The sequence below is a fragment of the Callionymus lyra genome, chromosome 3 (assembly GCF_982586985.1).
Source record: "Callionymus lyra chromosome 3, fCalLyr1.hap1.1, whole genome shotgun sequence".
Classification (NCBI taxonomy): domain Eukaryota; kingdom Metazoa; phylum Chordata; class Actinopteri; order Syngnathiformes; family Callionymidae; genus Callionymus; species Callionymus lyra.
This window is the reverse complement of record NC_141820.1, coordinates 5,018,265-5,040,648: the sequence shown is the minus strand read 5'-3', so window position 1 is coordinate 5,040,648 and position 22,384 is coordinate 5,018,265. Positions and strand designations below refer to the sequence as shown.

General features: G+C 40.2%; 1 protein-coding gene across 1 annotated transcript; it reads right to left on the bottom strand.

The window, feature by feature from the left end:
* Positions 1 to 2,692: 2,692 nt before the first annotated feature.
* Positions 2,693 to 20,796, bottom strand: azin1b (antizyme inhibitor 1b). The gene is made up of 11 exons (XM_087786209.1): positions 20,622 to 20,796; positions 17,612 to 17,756; positions 16,656 to 16,853; positions 15,057 to 15,230; positions 14,727 to 14,899; positions 11,856 to 12,069; positions 11,079 to 11,153; positions 10,824 to 10,989; positions 9,623 to 9,732; positions 3,768 to 3,985; positions 2,693 to 3,034 (listed from the first exon to the last, which is right to left on the bottom strand). Exons 3-11 carry the CDS (start codon positions 16,755 to 16,757, stop codon positions 2,959 to 2,961), a joined length of 1,308 nt encoding a protein of 435 aa, XP_087642335.1. The 5' UTR covers positions 16,758 to 16,853; positions 17,612 to 17,756; positions 20,622 to 20,796; the 3' UTR covers positions 2,693 to 2,958.
* Between the last annotated feature and the right edge of the window lie 1,588 nt (positions 20,797 to 22,384).

Here is a 22,384-nt window from a genome sequence, read left to right as displayed (position 1 = left end):
TAGTGTAGTAACAAGTATATATGTGTAGTATTGTCCAGTACTTGACTCTGGTGTTGTGATAGTGTAGTAACAAGTATGTATGTGTAGTATTGTCCAGTACTTGACTCTGGTGTTGTGATAGTGTAGTAACAAGTATATATGTGTAGTATTGTCCAGTACTTGACTCTTGTGTTGTGATAGTGTAGTAAAAAGTATATATGTGTAGTATTGTCCAGTACTTGACTCTGGTGTTATGATAGTGTAGTAACAAGTATATACGTGTAGTATTGTCAAGTACTTGACTCTGGTGTTGTGATAGTGTAGTAACAAGTATATATGTGTAGTATTGTCCAGTACTTGACTCTGGTGTTGTGATAGTGTAGGAACAAGTATATACGTGTAGTATTGTCAAGTACTTGACTCTGGTGTTGTGATAGTGTAGTAACAAGTATATATGTGTAGTATTGTTGAGTACCTGACTCTGGTGTTGTGATACTGTAGTAACAAGTATATATGTGTAGTATTGTCCAGTACTTGACTCTGGTGTTGTGATAGTGTAGTAACAAGTATATATGTGTAGTATTGTCCAGTACTTGACTCTGGTGTTGTGATAGTGTAGTAACAAGTATATATGTGTAGTATTGTCCAGTACTTGACTCTGGTGTTGTGATAGTGTAGTAACAAGTATATATGTGTAGTATTGTCCAGTACTTGACTCTGGTGTTGTGATAGTGTAGTAACAAGTATATATGTGTAGTATTGTCCAGTACTTGACTCTGGTGTTGTGATAGTGTAGTAACAAGTATATATGTGTAGTATTGTCCAGTACTTGACTCTGGTGTTGTGATAGTGTAGTAACAAGTATATATGTGTAGTATTGTCCAGTACTTGACTGTGGTGTTGTGATAGTGTAGTAACAAGTATATATGTGTAGTATTGTCCAGTACTTGACTCTGGTGTTGTGATAGTGTAGTAACAAGTATATATGTGTAGTATTGTCCAGTACTTGACTCTGGTGTTGTGATAGTGTAGTAACAAGTATATATGTGTAGTATTGTCCAGTACTTGACTCTGGTGTTGTGATAGTGTAGTAACAAGTATATATGTGTAGTATTGTCCAGTACTTGACTCTGGTGTTGTGATAGTGTAGTAACAAGTATATATGTGTAGTATTGTCCAGTACTTGACTCTTGTGTTGTGATAGTGTAGTAACAAGTATACATGTGTAGTATTGTCCAGTACTTGACTCTGGTGTTGTGATAGTGTAGTAACAAGTATATATGTGTAGTATTGTCCAGTACTTGACTCTGGTGTTATGATAGTGTAGTAACAAGTATATACGTGTAGTATTGTCAAGTACTTGACTCTGGTGTTGTGATAGTGTAGTAACAAGTATATATGTGTAGTATTGTCCAGTACTTGACTCTTGTGTTGCGATAGTGTAGTAACAAGTATATATGTGTAGTATTGTCCAGTACTTGACTCTGGTGTTGTGATAGTGTAGTAACAAGTATATATGTGTAGTATTGTCCAGTACTTGACTCTGGTGTTGCAGAATTTACAGACAACATGACTCTTGACGACGTATTAATTTGTTTTCAAACCAAAATATGTCCAAACATCAGCTTTAAAAGCTCCTGGACTCACTGTATCCTCTCGTCCTCAGTCATCATTCTTTCTTTAGCTGTGGAGGACATAACTGCTGCCATCTAGAGGCCGGATGTTTAATTGCAGCATAAAATGTAACTAACAGTTAATATTTGCCTGTTAATTGTAAATTTAAACCATATTTAAATATTTTTAAAAACAATCGGTTTAAAAAAATAATACAGTGCTGTTGAATATTGATTACGCTTCTGTGGAAAAAAACCCATTGTGATTTATCAGTATCAATGATGATCACAAACATGAACATGACGACAGGAGGCGACGGATGCTTTCAGTCAAAAATGTATTAAATTAATCACTTTAATTACTTTTACAAGCACAGTTTACATCAACAGGCTCTGGTCCTTTAGTGCGTCAGACAGCAAGTTAATAATACATTAGTTACTCAGAACCGCTGCTCAGTGATCCACGCGAGAGTCTGGTCACGCGTGTTTCTAACCCACACATTAGAGTCTGGTCACGCGTGTTTCTAACCCACACGCCTGACACCGAAGGTCACATGACCTCAAAGGTGTTTAACTCTTCAACAACCTCAATGACAAGCAGCAAGAGACACACGTGTGATCTCCGATCCGTGTGCTGGACAGTATTTTGAACACGCAAAAATATTTGATAATTTTAGACTCTCAGCGTCAAGAGTGTGTGTGTGTGTGTGTGTGTGTCACCCAGCAGCGACGCACACCTTCTTGAAGCTGCTTCAGGACGAGGAACCACAGAAGTCACGGCACAAGTGTAGCATCTGAACACACGATGACACAGAAACACGGTCGGATGGCGAAGCGCGTCCAACAAAAACGTGGAGTTTTCAAAGAGCTCCACTCGTCGCGTCTAATAAATTAAAAAAACGAGGTGAACCGCAAACATCTCTGTGCACACGAGTCTGACGAGGAGTTAAAACACTTCAGGATCTACGTAGAAAATGAGTTCGACGGACGCTGGATTCACACGACAAGTAATCATGGTTTTAGATCGACTTTACATTTTGTAAACTGGAAACCCCCCCACCCCTCCCTCCAACCCCCCCACCCCCCCCCCCCCCCCCCATCTCCACAGAGTCGTCCATTTTGTTGCATATTGTTTCACTTGGACCGGATTTCGCGTCACGTTCGCTCGAATCCCCCGAGAACTCAATGACGTTCACGACAACTTTACGACCACCGGAGGAACATTTGTCAAATTCCAGGAAATGATGCGACCCACGCGTCTCCTATGAAGGCCGGAATGTTGACCCCGTCCACCCCCTGCCCCCCCCTCCAGTCCACCACCACGCTGGTCCGAGGTCAGGGAGTGGCAGGACAATCCAGAGCTCGGCTAGACTCTGAAGGGAACGCTGGAGAACGTCTTGGTGGCGTTGTCCAGAGTCACTCCGGCGTCCTGCATCTCCAGCCTGCAGAGACACGCAAACAAACCGTCTTAAATACTAGTAACAACAAGTATTTTAATGAAGTATTTATCCAGGATCAGCCCTTAAAATGAATACACTTCAATGCAACTCACGAGTAAAGGAATCTTATCTTGTGTGTTGTCAAGAATCTGACGATACAATATGTTCTGATATATTGAGTGTATTTAAAAGAATTTGATCGGAAGGTCGTCACTTTCATCGTCAACACGCGAGAAAAACGAGGAAGACTCTACATGTTCAATGAACAAAAACAGAAATACGAGCATTTGCAGGATTTATTTGGACAAAAAAGTACGTCCCGACATCTGTGAATAAAGAAAATGGATACAGTACTGTCAAGTATGGATATAGAATTGTAAATAAAAATGGGGGAATATTTAATTATAGCAATATCTTTGCTATAACCCTAAAAAATGTAAGACAATACATTTAAAATTGGAATTAAAAAGTCATAAATGACAATAAAATCAACTGCTTCAAGCTTAACAAGAATGTCTTTACACGGGAATAATTCTGAATACAATTGATTGAATACAATTGTAACAAAAATGATTATGAGAAATGTATTATTTCATTAAGTAGATTGTTAAATGCAACACAACAAATAATCCTGTGTGGTTCTCGCATCACTGGCAACGGATGTTTTCTCCTAAAGGCTACATGTGGAGCCGCTAACACCAGCAGTGACTGGCAGTGAAAGGCTTCTGTGTCTCACCAGTCGGCGCTGGAGACGGTGTAGTAGACTGGCAGCTGGGGGGCGCCGGAGAGCCCGTCGTTCTCGTCCAGACTGCAGGCTCCCATGTTGGAGAACAGAAGCCAGTCTCCCACGCTGAGCTCCGGCAGCAGACAACGCTCCACCACCTGGTCCAGCTGGTCCATTGATGGGCCCCAGAGGCTGCTGGGAAACACTTCCTCGTCCGCGCCCAGCAGGTGCTGTAGACCAAAGAAGAACCACGTCAGTTTGGACCGACAGCATCCTCCGTCTGACACCATACATGCCTCACTTTACTGAGGAACACATTACTAGCAGCGATGCACGATATATCTAAAAAATATCAATTGGCACGAGTGATACGCATATAGAAATAATATAATTTATCATTTTTATTGAATCAATCATTTCTTAAATACTCATGTTGACCAATCAGTGTCTCGTTCTGTAAAGTTGTCAATTTGTACTTCTATGTCTCGTTGTTGTTTACGTCTCCGTCCGTCTGTGAACTGCGCAGCTTGTTAGGCTCGGTTGCTATGGCGACGGAAGTAATACTAACTTATGATCTAGTCAAACACTAGTGGTCCAGTGAAGTAATACTAACTTGTGATCTAGTCAAACACTAGTGGTCCAGTGAAGTAATACTAACTTGTGATCAAGTCAAACACTAGTGATCCAGTGAAGTAATACTAACTTGTGATCTAGTCAAACACTAGTGATCCAGTGAAGTAATACTAACTTATGATCTAGTCAAACACTAGTGATCCAGTGAAGTTATACTAACTTGTGATCTAGTCAAACACTAGTGGTCCAGTGAAGTAATACTAACTTGTGATCAAGTCAAACACTAGTGATCCAGTGAAGTAATACTAACTTGTGATCTAGTCAAACACTAGTGATCCAGTGAAGTAATACTAACTTATGATCTAGTCAAACACTAGTGATCCAGTGAAGTAATACTAACTTGTGATCTCGTCAAACACTAGTGATCCAGTGAAGTAATACTAACTTGTGATGTAGTCAAACACTAGTGATCCAGTGAAGTAATACTAACGTATGATCTAGTCAAACACTAGTGATCCAGTGAAGTAATACTAACTTGTGATCAAGTCAAACACTAGTGATCCAGTGAAGTAATACTAACTTGTGATCTAGTCAAACACTAGTGATCCAGTGAAGTAATACTAACTTGTGATCTAGTCAAACACTAGTGATCCATTGAAGTAATACTAACTTATGATCTAGTCAAACACTAGTGATCCAGTGAAGTAATACTAACTTGTGATCTAGTCAAACACTAGTGATCCAGTGAAGTAATACTAACTTATGATCTAGTCAAACACTAGTGATCCAGTGAAGTAATACTAACTTATGATCTAGTCAAACACTAGTGATCCAGTGAAGTAATACTAACTTGTGATCTAGTCAAACACTAGTGATCCAGTGAAGTAATACTAACTTATGATCTAGTCAAACACTAGTGATCCAGTGAAGTAATACTAACTTGTGATCTAGTCAAACACTAGTAATCCAGTGAAGTAATACTAACTTGTGATCTAGTCAAACACTAGTGATCCAGTGAAGTAATACTAACTTATGATCTAGTCAAACACTAGTGATCCAGTGAAGTAATACTAACTTGTGATCTAGTCAAACGCTAGTGATCCAGTGAAGTAATACTAACTTGTGATCTAGTCAAACACTAGTGATCCAGTGAAGTAATACTAACTTGTGATCTAGTCAAACACTAGTGATCCAGTGAAGTAATACTAACTTATGATCTAGTCAAACACTAGTGATCCAGTGAAGTAATACTAACTAATGATCTAGTCAAACACTAGTGATCCAGTGAAGTAATACTAACTTGTGATCTAGTCAAACACTAGTGATCCAGTGAAGTAATACTAACTTGTGATCTAGTCAAACGCTAGTGATCCAGTGAAGTAATACTAACTTGTGATCTAGTCAAACACTAGTGATCCAGTGAATTAATACTAACTTGTGATCTAGTCAAACACTAGTAATCCAGTGAAGTAATACTAACTTGTGATCTAGTCAAACACTAGTGATCCAGTGAAGTAATACTAACTTGTGATCTAGTCAAACGCTAGTGATCCAGTGAAGTAATACTAACTTGTGATCTAGTCAAACACTAGTGATCCAGTGAAGTAATACTAACTTGTGATCTAGTCAAACACTAGTGATCCAGTGAAGTAATACTAACTTATGATCTAGTCAAACACTAGTGATCCAGTGAAGTAATACTAACTAATGATCTAGTCAAACACTAGTGATCCAGTGAAGTAATACTAACTTGTGATCTAGTCAAACACTAGTGATCCAGTGAAGTAATACTAACTTGTGATCTAGTCAAACGCTAGTGATCCAGTGAAGTAATACTAACTTGTGATCTAGTCAAACACTAGTGATCCAGTGAAGTAATACTAACTTGTGATCTAGTCAAACACTAGTGATCCAGTGAAGTAATACTAACTTGTGATCTAGTCAAACACTAGTGGTCCAGTGAAGTAATACTAACTTGTGATCAAGTCAAACACTAGTGATCCAGTGAAGTAATACTAACTTATGATCTAGTCAAACACTAGTGATCCAGTGAAGTAATACTAACTTGTGATCTAGTCAAACGCTAGTGATCCAGTGAAGTAATACTAACTTGTGATCTAGTCAAACACTAGTGATCCAGTGAAGTAATACTAACTTGTGATCTAGTCAAACACTAGTGATCCAGTGAAGTAATACTAACTTATGATCTAGTCAAACACTAGTGATCCAGTGAAGTAATACTAACTAATGATCTAGTCAAACACTAGTGATCCAGTGAAGTAATACTAACTTGTGATCTAGTCAAACACTAGTGATCCAGTGAAGTAATACTAACTTGTGATCTAGTCAAACGCTAGTGATCCAGTGAAGTAATACTAACTTGTGATCTAGTCAAACGCTAGTGATCCAGTGAAGTAATACTAACTTGTGATCTAGTCAAACACTAGTAATCCAGTGAAGTAATACTAACTTGTGATCTAGTCAAACACTAGTGATCCAGTGAAGTAATACTAACTTATGATCTAGTCAAACACTAGTGATCCAGTGAAGTAATACTAACTTGTGATCTAGTCAAACGCTAGTGATCCAGTGAAGTAATACTAACTTGTGATCTAGTCAAACACTAGTGATCCAGTGAAGTAATACTAACTTGTGATCTAGTCAAACACTAGTGATCCAGTGAAGTAATACTAACTTATGATCTAGTCAAACACTAGTGATCCAGTGAAGTAATACTAACTAATGATCTAGTCAAACACTAGTGATCCAGTGATGTAATACTAACTTGTGATCTAGTCAAACACTAGTGATCCAGTGAAGTAATACTAACTTGTGATCTAGTCAAACGCTAGTGATCCAGTGAAGTAATACTAACTTGTGATCTAGTCAAACACTAGTGATCCAGTGAAGTAATACTAACTTGTGATCTAGTCAAACACTAGTGATCCAGTGAAGTAATACTAACTTGTGATCTAGTCAAACACTAGTGGTCCAGTGAAGTAATACTAACTTGTGATCAAGTCAAACACTAGTGATCCAGTGAAGTAATACTAACTTGTGATCTAGTCAAACACTAGTGATCCAGTGAAGTAATACTAACTTGTGATCTAGTCAAACACTAGTGATCTAGTGAAGTAATACTAACTTGTGATCTAGTCAAACACTAGTGATCCAGTGAAGTAATACTAACTTATGATCTAGTCAAACACTAGTGATCCAGTGAAGTAATACTAACTTGTGATCTAGTCAAACACTAGTGATCCAGTGAAGTAATACTAACTTGTGATCTAGTCAAACACTAGTGATCCAGTGAAGTAATACTAACTTGTGATCTAGTCAAACACTAGTAATCCAGTGAAGTAATACTAACTTGTGATCTAGTCAAACACTAGTGATCCAGTGAAGTAATACTAACTTGTGATCTAGTCAAACACTAGTGATCCAGTGAAGTAATACTAACTTATGATCTAGTCAAACACTAGTGATCCAGTGAAGTAATACTAACTTGTGATCTAGTCAAACACTAGTGATCCAGTGAAGTAATACTAACTTGCGATCTAGTCAAACACTAGTGATCCAGTGAAGTAATACTAACTTGTGATCTAGTCAAACACTAGTGATCCAGTGAAGTAATACTAACTTATGATCTAGTCAAACACTAGTGATCCAGTGAAGTAATACTAACTTGTGATCTAGTCAAACACTAGTGATCCAGTGAAGTAATACTAACTTGTGATCTAGTCAAACACTAGTAATCCAGTGAAGTAATACTAACTTGTGATCTAGTCAAACACTAGTGATCCAGTGAAGTAATACTAACTTGTGATCTAGTCAAACACTAGTGATCCAGTGAAGTAATACTAACTTATGATCTAGTCAAACACTAGTGATCCAGTCACTCGTCTCTTTCAACCTCCTTTGTTAAAGCAACATATTGTAAGAACTTTTCATCTCGTCTCAGTTGTTTTCTTAGAAGATCGTGAACTTCCAAACAAACCTGTCCGTCTTCACCGTATGCTAACAAGCTAAGTTATTAGCATCATTTATAAAGTGTTACGTGTCCGTCTTCACCGTATGCTAACAAGCTAAGTTGTTAGCATCATTTATAGTGTTATGTGTCTGTATTCGCCGTATGCTAACGAGCTAAGTTGTTAGCATCATTTATAAAGTGTTATGTGTGCGTCTTCACCGTATGCTAACGAGCTAAGTTGTTAGCATCATTTATAAAGTGTTATGTGTGCGTCTTCACCGTATGCTAACGAGCTAAGTTGTTAACGTCATTTATAAAGTGTTATGTTTGCGTGTACAAGGATTTATTATTGATTTGGTGATATCACGACGCGCCGGCGGCTCCTCTCTGATGTCGCTCAGTTTGGCGGGAAACCGATGCAAGTCCCGCGAGACTGAGCGTTATAAGAGATATTTTTATACCATCATGTCGACACCGAAGCGTGGAAATAAACGAAAGAGAAATATCATTGTTTTCCTTCTTAACCCGCGGACCTACACTACTGTACTCATGGCTACATTTTTAGGTGAAAGAAAAAACTATCGCATTAACATCAATATCGCAATTGAAGACACGAATACCGAATATCGCACTTGTTTCAAATATAGTGCAGCTGTAATTACTAGTATACATGTAGGAAGGAGTGAAATTCAATCCATTATGAGAGGCTAACATGTTTCAACAAAACCCATATTTGAACCGTCCTTTAAAGGAAGCAAGAGTCCGACTGAGATCATACGTTTTCGTTCTTTGGACGCTCTCCATTATCGGAGCGTTTTTTCTCCATCAAACTTCCATTTTATCACCAGTTTCACTTTTATCGACACTCAAGGCATCAGCGGCGCCTGGTTTAATGCGGAGCCACGTTCTTAAATCGCTTTGCATTAAACTAAATCCACGTTTAATATTTTATTGTTGAATAAATGAACAACATTTATTCAACAAGAAATTGCCTACAACCCATGTGATGCTTTGCCGCCCAGCCGACCACTCACAGCCGTCGATCGCTCTCGACATAGAATTTAACGACAACGAACAAAGACAAGTAGCTCTAGTGGTTCTGATACTTCTTAAGATGTAATACCAGGTGAACTGTACGTGTCACAGGTTGTGTGATGGTATCAATGCGGGTCGACGTGGCCACAGTCCAGACCCGGGACTCTAGTTATTGCTGCAGATAAGAGACGATCATAAAAGATCTTTGTCGTCGTTGTGAAGGGGTCACAGGTCACACACGATAACGAGGATCAGAAGAGCTCGACCCGGTTCTAAAGATGTCACCGACCTTGTGTACGGACGGAGCACCGATGGTGTTTCCCAGCAGCTTGAGGCTGAACGGCCCGTAGACGCCCTCGTTCATGTGGTACAGGAACCCGGCGGCGTCGCTCGTGTCGTCTGTGCAGAACACATGTCAATCAAATCAGTTCTGTGCAGAACACACGTCAATCAAATCAGTTCTGTGCAGAACACGTGTCAATCAAATCAGTTCTGTGCAGAACACGTGTCAATCAAATCAGTTCTGTGCAGAACACATGTCAATCAAATCAGTTCTGTGCAGAACACATGTCAATCAAATCAGTTCTGTGCAGAACACATGTTAATCAAATCAGTTCTGTGCAGAACACGTGTCAATCAAATCAGTTCTGTGCAGAACACGTGTCAATCAAATCAGTTCTGTGCAGAACACACGTCAATCAAATCAGTTCTGTGCAGAACACACGTCAATCAAATCAGTTCTGTGCAGAACACGTGTCAATCAAATCAGTTCTGTGCAGAACACACGTCAATCAAATCAGTTCTGTGCAGAACACAGGTCAATCAAATCAGTTCTGTGCAGAACACAGGTCAATCAAATCAGTTCTGTGCAGAACACACGTCAATCAAATCAGTTCTGTGCAGAACACGTGTCAATCAAATCAGTTCTGTGCAGAACACAGGTCAATCAAATCAGTTCTGTGCAGAACACAGGTCAATCAAATCAGTTCTGTGCAGAACACAGGTCAATCAAATCAGTTCTGTGCAGAACACACGTCAATCAAATCAGTTCTGTGCAGAACACACGTCAATCAAATCAGTTCTGTGCAGAACACACGTCAATCAAATCAGTTCTGTGCAGAACACACGTCAATCAAATCAGTTCTGTGCAGAACACACGTCAATCAAATCAGTTCTGTGCAGAACACACGTCAATCAAATCAGTTCTGTGCAGAACACACGTCAATCAAATCAGTTCTGTGCAGAACACACGTCAATCAAATCAGTTCTGTGCAGAACACACGTCAATCAAATCAGTTCTGTGCAGAACACACGTCAATCAAATCAGTTCTGTGCAGAACACACGTCAATCAAATCAGTTCTGTGCAGAACACACGTCAATCAAATCAGTTCTGTGCAGAACACATGGCAATCAAATCAGTTCTGTGCAGAACACATGTCAATCAAATCCGTTCTGACGTCGCTTCCACGAGGTCGACGAGGGGGCTCACCGTGAGGGACGCGGTCCCAGCGCTGACCCGGCACGTTCTTGGCGATCACGTTGACGGCCAGACTGAAGGCCGGGGACACGTAGAAGCTGCTGGGCTGAGCCACCAGCCGGACCCCGGACCGCGGAGGGAAGTACGAGTCCAGCAGAGGCCGGATGGCGAACTCCACCTGTCGGGGGAACAGACCTCGTCAATACCGGGTGGAGATGATTGACGGGACCTTGAAGAATGGCGAGCGTTTGATAATGAGCAGCGAACCTGTCTCAGCTGGTACTCTGAGCCGGTGAATCCACCTCCAACGTCCAGGACGTTCATGTCGAAGCCCAGATCCATCTGAGGGAACAAACCATAAGACCCGTGACGCACTTGAAAGAAGAATATAAATGGTTCAGTTTTACACTTTAGATGATGAAACTTTGATTTTTTTCTACGGACATGTTTTAAGCATTTAAATATAATATTCAATCATTGAATCAATAATTTCTATTTTCATTTTTTTTAATATATATTTAAGTTAAAAAACAATCAAAATGAATAATTTAAAAAAAAGTGATATTATTCTAATAATTCAAAAGTACATTTTGTAAAATCAATATTTTTTCATTCGTAGCCTTTTAAATTCAATATATAAAAAGAAAAAAAAAGAGTACAATAGAGTCACTAGACAATACCAACAGAGTACCGAGCTAGTTGATCAAACCTTCAGACCAATATTATCAAGTAGCTCGGTACTGTGTTGGTATTACATTTAATTTAAAAGACTATCAATTAAAGTTAATATTGGAATGAGAATATCAAACAATGTGCAAAAAATCATTAAAAAATCCATTCATTTTTATTTAAATATTCACATTTTTTTAATTAAAGAAAAAGTATTCAACCTTTGGATATACAAATGATTTAATTCAATCATTTAATAAAAACGAATTAAACCCATTCTATATAGAAATAAAGATGTTAAATGTTAAATTCACCTCTTAATATCCTAACAATAACGTATTTAATCAGACGTGAACATGGACCAAACATTCTCACCCCCATATCAAACACGCAGCGGGCGTCCGACAGTGCGTGGGCGTAGGCCTGCTGCAGGTCCTGGCAGGAGGTGGGGATGTGGAAGGTCACCCCGACCACCTGGACCCCCAGTCGCTTCGCCGCCTCCAGCAAGTGTCGACAGCTCTTGAGCGACGAGCCGAACGCCATGCTGGTCTCGGCCGCGTGCGCCTCGGTGGTCAACTGTAGCAGCAACCTGAAGAACATGGACGTCAGAGACTCTCATCACAAACATCTACGCTTTAACTTGTTAATAATAGTCGGTGGTCAACTGTAGCAGCAGCCTGAAGAACATGGACGTCAGAGACTCTCATCACAAACATCTACGCTTTAACTTGTTAATAATAGTCGGTGGTCAACTGTAGCAGCAGCCTGAAGAACATGGACATCAGAGACTCTCGTCACAAACATCTACGCTTTAACTTGTTAATAATAGTCGGTGGTCAACTGTAGCAGCAACCTGAAGAACATGGTGGACGTCAGAGACTCTCGTCACAAACATCTACGCTTTAACTTGTTAATAATAGTCGGTGGTCAACTGTAGCAGCAACCTGAAGAACATGGACGTCAGAGACTCTCATCACAAACATCTACGCTTTAACTTGTTAATAATAGTCGGTGGTCAACTGTAGCAGCAGCCTGAAGAACATGGACGTCAGAGACTCTCATCACAAACATCTACGCTTTAACTTGTTAATAATAGTCGGTGGTCAACTGTAGCAGCAGCCTGAAGAACATGGACGTCAGAGACTCTCATCACAAACATCTACGCTTTAACTTGTTAATAATAGTCGGTGGTCAACTGTAGCAGCAACCTGAAGAACATGGACGTCAGAGACTCTCATCACAAACATCTACGCTTTAACTTGTTAATAATAGTCGGTGGTCAACTGTAGCAGCAGCCTGAAGAACATGGACGTCAGAGACTCTCATCACAAACATCTACGCTTTAACTTGTTAATAATAGTCGGTGGTCAACTGTAGCAGCAGCCTGAAGAACATGGACGTCAGAGACTCTCATCACAAACATCTACGCTTTAACTTGTTAATAATAGTCGGTGGTCAACTGTAGCAGCAACCTGAAGAACATGGACATCAGAGACTCTGGTCACAAACATCTACGCTTTAACTTGTTAATAATAGTCGGTGGTCAACTGTAGCAGCAACCTGAAGAACATGGTGGACGTCAGAGACTCTGGTCACAAACATCTACGCTTTAACTTGTTAATAATAGTCGGTGGTCAACTGTAGCAGCAGCCTGAAGAACATCTTGGACGTCAGAGACTCTGGTCACAAACATCTACGCTTTAACTTGTTAATAATAGTCGGTGGTCAACTGTAGCAGCAGCCTGAAGAACATGGACGTCAGAGACTCTCATCACAAACATCTACGCTTTAACTTGTTAATAATAGTCGGTGGTCAACTGTAGCAGCAACCTGAAGAACATGGACGTCAGAGACTCTCATCACAAACATCTACGCTTTAACTTGTTAATAATAGTCGGTGGTCAACTGTAGCAGCAGCCTGAAGAACATGGACGTCAGAGACTCTCATCACAAACATCTACGCTTTAACTTGTTAATAATAGTCGGTGGTCAACTGTAGCAGCAGCCTGAAGAACATGGTGGACGTCAGAGACTCTCGTCACAAACATCTACGCTTTAACTTGTTAATAATAGTCGGTGGTCAACTGTAGCAGCAACCTGAAGAACATGGTGGACGTCAGAGACTCTCATCACAAACATCTACGCTTTAACTTGTTAATAATAGTCGGTGGTCAACTGTAGCAGCAACCTGAAGAACATGGTGGACGTCAGAGACTCTCATCACAAACATCTACGCTTTAACTTGTTAATAATAGTCGGTGGTCAACTGTAGCAGCAGCCTGAAGAACATGGTGGACGTCAGAGACTCTGGTCACAAACATCTACGCTTGAACTTGTTAATAATAGTCGGTGGTCAACTGTAGCAGCAGCCTGAAGAACATGGTGGACGTCAGAGACTCTCATCACAAACATCTACCCTTTTTTAAGCATCTAATAATTGATTTTTCTTTTTAATAATTGAATTAAAAATAATGGAATATTTTCTAACTCCTTGTGTTTGCGCGTGTTTACTCCGGACACTCCGGTTTCCTCCCACAGTCCAAAAACATACAGAGGATGATTGAGAACTTGAGGAAATCATCTGTAGCTATGAGTGTGTGTGTGAATGGTTGTCTGTCTTTGTGTGTCCTGAGACAGACTGGCGTCCTGTCCAGGGTGTCCCCCGCCTCACACCCAATGAAACTGGGTTAGACTCCAGTCTCCCCGCGACCCCCATAAGAGATAAAGCGGTAGAAAATGTATAAATAAATTAACTTTATCTTTTATAAAACAGCGTTTTTTTTATTCTACTTACAGTAAATACGATTTTCTGGATTCAATATTTTAAATCTTTAGCCTTTTAAACTCCATATAAACATGATATAAAACATTGACACACCAGTTCCTCTCCATCATCACATGACCGTTTGTGAGCCACATGATTGGCTGAAAGTTTAATCAAATACTCTTTTGTTATCTGGTGTCACCATTATACCAAAATATATACATTTAATTTTAAGGTTGCGAGTTTAACTTTTTTTGATTTAAAATTTCAACTCGATACAAATTAAATTAACCTTTTTTTATTTAATTTAATGATTCAAAAAACGACTACAAGGCTTTAAGAAAATAATTCCAACATTTGAAATGTCAACTAAACCATTCAATATTCTGATGGCGTTTGTGTATTTACTAGCGTTGAGTCATTGTATATTGTGTGAACAGAAGCATGTTGAAAATGTTGGAACAATCTCATATCTCACATACTTTGCATCGGGATGGAGGCGGAAGATCTTGGCCAACTCTGCCTCGTTCTCGAACACGAGATGCTGGATGTGGTTCTTGGCGGCGTTCTTGATGTGCGCCAGCTGCTTACACACTCCCGACAGGAGGATGTGTTCGGGGGCCACGCCGTGCTCCAGCACCAGGTTCACCTCGGCCTGTGAGCGACACGTTAATGGAACGGAGTCCAGGAAATCCTCCGCAAAAATGCGGTTACATAAGCAGACGGTAATCGGCGAAGAGCTTTTTAAGCTTGAAGCGTGGAGTCGACGAGCAGATTAGGAAACGATGGACGGAGGCGCGAGTCGCTCTTACTTTGCTGGCGCAGACGAACCCCAGCCCCAGAGAGGCGAGGACCTCGATGACCACCGGGCTGCTGTTGAACTTGACGGGGAAGAACGGCTGCAGCCGCGGAACCACTCGCTGCCAACACGCGTGTTGTCTGTTCAACACGCCAAGATCACACACCACGAACGCCTGCTTCTCCACCTGCAGCCATGTTGACGTGATCAGGAGGGTTGGGAGGAAACACAACTCAATTGTTTTGGCAAAAACTTTTTTTTCATTTTGGTGCTGCAATTAAACTTCTGCCAACTAGGTGGAGGCACTCGTTACGTCTTTCACGGCTCAAGCTAGAATTAAAATTGGGAGATGGCTGAGGACGAGAGGATACAGCGAGTCCAGCAGCTTTTAAAGCTTTTAATGTTTGGACATATTTTGGTTTGAAAACAAATGAAAGTAGTTACGACTTTGTCAAGAGTCATGTGGTCTGTAAATACGACAACACCAGAGTCAAGTACTGGACAATACTACACATATATACTTGTTACTACACTATCACAACACCAGAGTCAAGTACTGGACAATACTACACATATATATAAGTGTTACTACACTCTCACAACACCAGAGTCAAGTACTCGACAATACTACACATATATCCTCGTTACTACACTATCACAACACTAGAGTCAAGTACTGGACAATACTACACATATATCCTCGTTACTACACTATCACAACACCAGAGTCAAGTACTGGACAATACTACACATATATACTTGTTACTACACTATCACAACACCAGAGTCAAGTACTGGACAATACTACACATATATACTTGTTACTACACTATCACAACACCAGAGTCAAGTACTGGACAATACTACACATATATACTTGTTACTACACTATCACAACACCAGAGTCAAGTACTGGACAATACTACACATATATACTTGTTACTACACTATCACAACACCAGAGTCAAGTACTGGACAATACTACACATATATACTTGTTACTACACTATCACAACACCAGAGTCAAGTACTGGACAATACTACACATATATTCTTGTTACTACACTATCACAACACCAGAGTCAAGTACTGGACAATACTACACATATATACTTGTTACTACACTATCACAACACCAGAGTCAAGTACTGGACAATACTACACATATATTCTTGTTACTACACTATCACAATACCAGAGTCAAGTACTGGACAATACTACACATATTTACTTGTTACTACACTATCACAACACCAGAGTCAAGTACTGGACAATACTACACATATATACTTGTTACTACACTATCACAACACCAGAGTCAAGTACTGGACAATACTACACATATATACTTGTTACTACACTACCACAACACCAGAGTCAAGTACTGGACAATACTACACATATATACTTGTTACTACACTATCACAACACCAGAGTCAAGTACTGGACAATACTACACATATATACTTGTTACTACACTATCACAACACCAGAGTCAAGTACTGGACAATACTACACATATATTCTTGTTACTACACTATCACAATATATATATCATTGTTGGCCAGGATTAATAATAATATAATAAAACAGCAACAAATGATTTACTAACCAGAGTTTGCTCGTAGATGTGATCGTCAATAACATCTTCAAGGGTCGTCCCACTTTCCAGGATTTCAACAACGTAACTGGGGTTCTCCGCGAGTCCTTTCATCTCAACCGTATTCCAGTAAGCCAAAAATCATAAAGGTAAAGGTCAGGAGGTCAGGGGTCGCAATTGAGCCAATAGATCGCGCCGGTATGCAACAAACTACAGAGGGAAAAAGAAAAAGGAATATTATTATGAATAACATTCAAGAAGTCAACAATTTATATGCAATAAAAAAACATAAACAATAGTATTTACTCTGTAAAACAACAAATACTAGAACAACATGGTTTATTTTCTGAACGTGTGTTTTCTACAAGTAGAGAAATGTAAGATGTTGACATGTTGATAAATCTAAAAAAGTCCCTTCCTGAAATATCTGAAGGAAATGATCTGTCATAAATTCTAAAGGAAATGTCTTAAGAGTAAATGGAGAAGAATTTATAAAATGAATGATTCACTTCTGATGGAGGATGGAGAGCAGGTTAAATGTAAAACAAAAGAGTGTAAGTTCTCTTCATCCAGGTCATAGTTATCCAAGAATACTCTACTATTTTTTAATGGTCATTTATATGCTGTTTTTTCTTTAACGGTGTTGAAAAAACATATCATTATTGAAGGAAAGTCAATCAAAACAAAAGTATGGTTGAGGAAAAGAAGTTATTAGAATTACTTGTTATTATCATTATGTGTAATAAGACAATTAGAAAATAGTTTTTGTTTGCTTAGTTTTTGTACTTCTTAATGTTTTGGGAAGAAGAAATAATCGGCTAAATGAGTATTTTAAAAACAAGTGAGTGTAGTGGATGCGAAATAATCAGGATTTTGGATTACATAAAAATATATATACATAAAAAAAAATCTGTTCAATGTTGACAGTGATATCAGTTCCCAAGTCAAAAGTTCAGCGAGTGACTCACATGGACGAGTCAGGAGATGGACCCGGGGCCGCTATCAGCTGGGATCCCAAGGCGGCTCAGCGTTGAAGTCAAACTGCTCCCTGTAAAGAGCCGCCCCTAGGCCCTCTGGGTAACGCTCATACACCTGTGCCGAGACGGGGGAGCCCTGCAATCATATCGGATTACACATCAATACTTCAAACGTGCCCAGATACACACGAATACTGAGTGATCCTGAGATGGTCTTCAAGAATCACACGCATACTAAAGTACTACAAGTGGAGGGTACTATACTCACACTACCAGAACATCACTACACAGGTATTTTACATTTTTAGAGGTCACCAGTCTTGATCTCAAAGATTTTAAAAGGTTATTATTGACACGTGTTATGTTGCGGCTGCAGTAGCAGACTTCCACTCTCTGCATTCTTTATTCAGCAAAAACATCTATTCTGGTTACACGACCTAAGTAGCAACAAGTAAGTTATTATTATTTGTAAAGATCTCCCTCAGACCAGGGTCACAAACCGCTTAAACAATCAAAACAATACACAGTTAAAGACAACACTTTATACTGCATTATGATTCCAATATTGTTTTTAAAGCCACTGGTCATATCATCAGTTAAAGCAAAGAATAGTTGGGAAAGAACCAGGAAGACTTAAGAAAAATAAAAGTTTTAAAATAACTCTTTTGGTTTTTAATCCATGTTGAAGTCTTGTTTATATTTATCTGCATTAGAAGAAGATACATTATTTTGAGGAATGGTCCGACTACACATTGAAAAATAAACTATGTTGTTTTTTCTTCTTGTTTATGTATCATTTATATTCACGCATTGATGAGACTTTACGCAGTTTTGCAAGATTTGTTAAAGATATAATATATATATATATTTATATACAGTATATATATATTAAAGATATTATTGTATTGTGTCAGAATATTTATACAGTACAATAACAGACCATGCTCATCATTTTGTTGAGAAATACTTAAGATAAAACACAAACAGGCCTGGTTAAAGTGTATTTAAAAAAAAGAATTCTGAACTGAAGTTTAAATGAAAATAAAAACACGTGACCCCAAAAAGCCCTCCCATTATTTCAGAACAGTTCCAGTGACTCAGATCCCGGTGGTCCTGTCTAAAGACCCCTGACACTAAATCCTTAACACAGTTTCTCTTCTGTCACCGTCTGTAAAGACCACAGCAACAGTCTGTAAAGACCACAGTCAGTCTGTAAAGACCACAGTCACAGTCTGTCTGTAAAGACTACAGTCAGTCTGTAAAGACCACAGTCACAGTCAGTCTGTAAAGACCACAGTCACAGTATGTCTGTAAAGACCACAGTCACAGTCAGTCTGTAAAGACCACAGTCAGTCTGTAAAGACTACAGTCACAGTCAGTCTGTAAAGACCACAGTCAGTCTGTAAAGACCACAGTCACAGTCAGTCTGTAAAGACCACAGTCAGTTTGTAAAGACCACAGTCAGTCTGTAAAGACCACAGTCACAGTCAGTCTGTAAAGACCACAGTCAGTTTGTAAAGACCACAGTCAGTCTGTAAAGACTACAGTCACAGTCAGTCTGTAAAGACCACAGTCAGTCTGTAAAGACCACAGTCACAGTCAGTCTGTAAAGACCACAGTCAGTTTGTAAAGACCACAGTCAGTCTGTAAAGACCACAGTCAGTCTGTAAAGACCACAGTCACAGTCAGTCTGTAAAGACCACAGTCAGTTTGTAAAGACCACAGTCAGTCTGTAAAGACCAGTCAGTCTGTAAAGACCACAGTCAGTCTGTAAAGACCACAGTCAGTTTGTAAAGACCACAGTCAGTCTGTAAAGACCACAGTCAGTTTGTAAAGACCACAGTCAGTTTGTAAAGACCACAGTCAGTTTGTAAAGACCACAGTCAGTCTGTAAAGACCACAGTCACAGTCAGTCTGTAAAGACCACAGTCAGTTTGTAAAGACCACAGTCAGTCTGTAAAGACCACAGTCAGTCTGTAAAGACCACAGTCACAGTCAGTCTGTAAAGACCACAGTCAGTTTGTAAAGACCACAGTCAGTTTGTAAAGACCACAGTCAGTTTGTAAAGACCACAGTCAGTCTGTAAAGACCACAGTCAGTTTGTAAAGACCACATTCAGTCTGTAAAGACCACAGTCAGTTTGTAAAGACCACAGTCAGTCTGTAAAGACCACAGTCACAGTCAGTCTGTAAAGACCACAGTCAGTTTGTAAAGACCACAGTCAGTCTGTAAAGACCACAGTCAGTCTGTAAAGACCACAGTCACAGTCAGTCTGTAAAGACCACAGTCAGTTTGTAAAGACCACAGTCAGTTTGTAAAGACCACAGTCAGTTTGTAAAGACCACAGTCAGTCTGTAAAGACCACAGTCAGTCTGTAAAGACCACAGTCAGTTTGTAAAGACCACATTCAGTTTGTAAAGACCACAGTCAGTCTGTAAAGACCACAGTCACAGTCAGTCTGTAAAGACCACAGTCAGTTTGTAAAGACCACAGTCAGTTTGTAAAGACCACAGTCAGTCTGTAAAGACCACAGTCAGTCTGTAAAGACCACAGTCAGTTTGTAAAGACCACAGTCAGTCTGTAAAGACCACAGTGAACATTGCCCTGATAGCCTCCGCGCATGCGCACTGGCCGCTCAAACAGTGTCAGAACTTGACAAATGAGATTAAGACTCGAGTGCGTCACGAACTGAACACTAACAACGACAACAAATGGAGGAAACACGAGAGAAAACAATGTTTTATCCATGTTTATAAATATAAATAAAATAAATAATTCGACGGATAAACTCATGTTGTGATCGAAACACAAACATTTTTTTAAAACGTTTCACGATCGATCACTAGCGCCAGTCGACAAAAAATAGTCCCGAGGTCGTGTCGGAGGGACACACGCGCGAGAAGAGCACAAGGTTCGGATCGTGTGTCTCATCACAGCCACAGAGAAGAAGACTCGCCCGCCATGATGTTCGTCCGCTGACGTCACGCCTGGCGCTACTTACGTGAGATAACGGCCAGAATGACTGTGAAAATCGTCTTCTCTTTTTCGGCGGAATTTTTAAAGAGTAGTGGACACAGCTATGGAAGAAAGACGGAAGGTTGTTGGTGCCATAGGTGGTCGAGCAGCGGCGGCGGCGGAGGGTCGTGTGAGCGGCAGGAGGAGCTGCGACGCACTGGCGGGCAGCAGGACCGGGAGAGGGCGGTGACGTCAGGAGGGGGGCGCGGCCAGGGCTTGTGCTCGGCCAATCAGCGTCAAGCTCAGAGCCAATCGCACCAAATATGTGTTTCCGAAAATCCATCGAGGCGGCAGTAAATGTGTAATGTTTATTCTGGTTACATAAAGTCAATCTCCTTAGATGGCCAGTGTCACACACACACACACACACACACACACACACACACACACACACACACACGGCCTCACTTTGACACTAACTTCACCTGAAAACATTAATGTTTAAACACTGTTAAGTCATTGCTCGGGTGGTTCACACTTAAAGCCACGTGGGATCTGACGGACGAACAGTTTTGTAAATATGAATTTAATAGACTTTAATTTACTTATTTAAATAAATTTGCTTGTTTTAAAAAAAAAAACATAACTAATGCTCAACAGCCAGCGTTGTTACAAAATTAAAAAACTATTATTGAAAGTTTAAAAAAGGTACATTCGATTAAATAATATTTTGTACATATTTTTTATTTTTATTTCGAATTCATTCCTATTTTGATCCTGTCAGCTTTTGTTAAAGTGATTATTGTATCAACATCTAAAGACGTTTTTATTTGTTCAGGTTTTTCCTTGATATTCTGGAACTCCTGGTCAAAGCGTGGAGGTTTGTCACCACACGCCGTCAATGGTCTACACCTCCAGGGGACTCGTTGTATAAACAAAGTGTGATTACAGCTGCAGGAGGAGTGAAGCCATTATTATGTCATAATGGACTCTCGTAACCTCTCGTTCGCCCAGATTTCAGAGCAACTTTATAAAGTAATGAAGTGTAAAACATGGTGAATCAAATGTATTAACCCACGATCTGGATCTGGAGTCGCACTAGAAAAACTAAAAATAGAAAAACACTTCAGGCTGATTGAACTTTGATCCCAAAAACAAGTGTGACCTCAACGTGCCTTCAATGCTCCTGATGGTCTCCTGAGGGATCTGTTCCTAGACCTGGACTCTAGCAACTCCCGGACAGTCTGTGGTGAGACATGACGTCCCAGATGTGCTCGATTGGATTAAGGTCCGGGGAACATGTCGGTCCATAGCATCGGTTTCTTCGTCTTGTGGGACCTGCTGACCCGCTCCAGCCAGGTCTAGCATGGTCTCAGGAGGAACCCAGGGTCCAACGCACCAGCATATGGTCTCAGGAGGGTCTGAGGATCTCACCTCGGTGCCTGAGGGCAGTCGAGCTGCCTCCGAAGACATGCCACCTCACACCATGACTGAGCCGAGCCGGTGGTGCTGGAGGATGTTGAAGGCAGCAGAACGTTCTCCACGGCGTCTCCAGACTCTGTCACGTCACATGTGCTCAGTCTTCATCTGTGAAGAGCACAGGACGCCAACGGCACTACGTTCTGGCACACTGCTGATCGGGACGCACTTGTGCACTAAAAATACTAAAGCCGTGTCTCAAATCACATACTTGTGTACTTAAGTGCATGAGTGCGTTGAGTTGACTGATTGTTACCAGTCGTTGAAACACTATCATCAACACTTGACACTTTTCTCCAATAGAAACAACTTATTAAGTTGTGTTTCATT

Excerpts from the sequence above, each read along its gene's own strand:
- azin1b (XM_087786209.1), bottom strand. The coding sequence starts at position 16,757 with ATGAAAGGACTCGCGGAGAACCCCAGTTACGTTGTTGAAATCCTGGAA. Across the intron at positions 10,990-11,078 it reads CAGAGTACCAGCTGAGACAG|GTGGAGTTCGCCATCCGGCC; the intron begins GTTCGCTGCTCA and ends TTCCCCCGACAG. Across the intron at positions 9,733-10,823 it reads CTGGGACCGCGTCCCTCACG|ACGACACGAGCGACGCCGCC; the intron begins GTGAGCCCCCTC and ends TGTTCTGCACAG.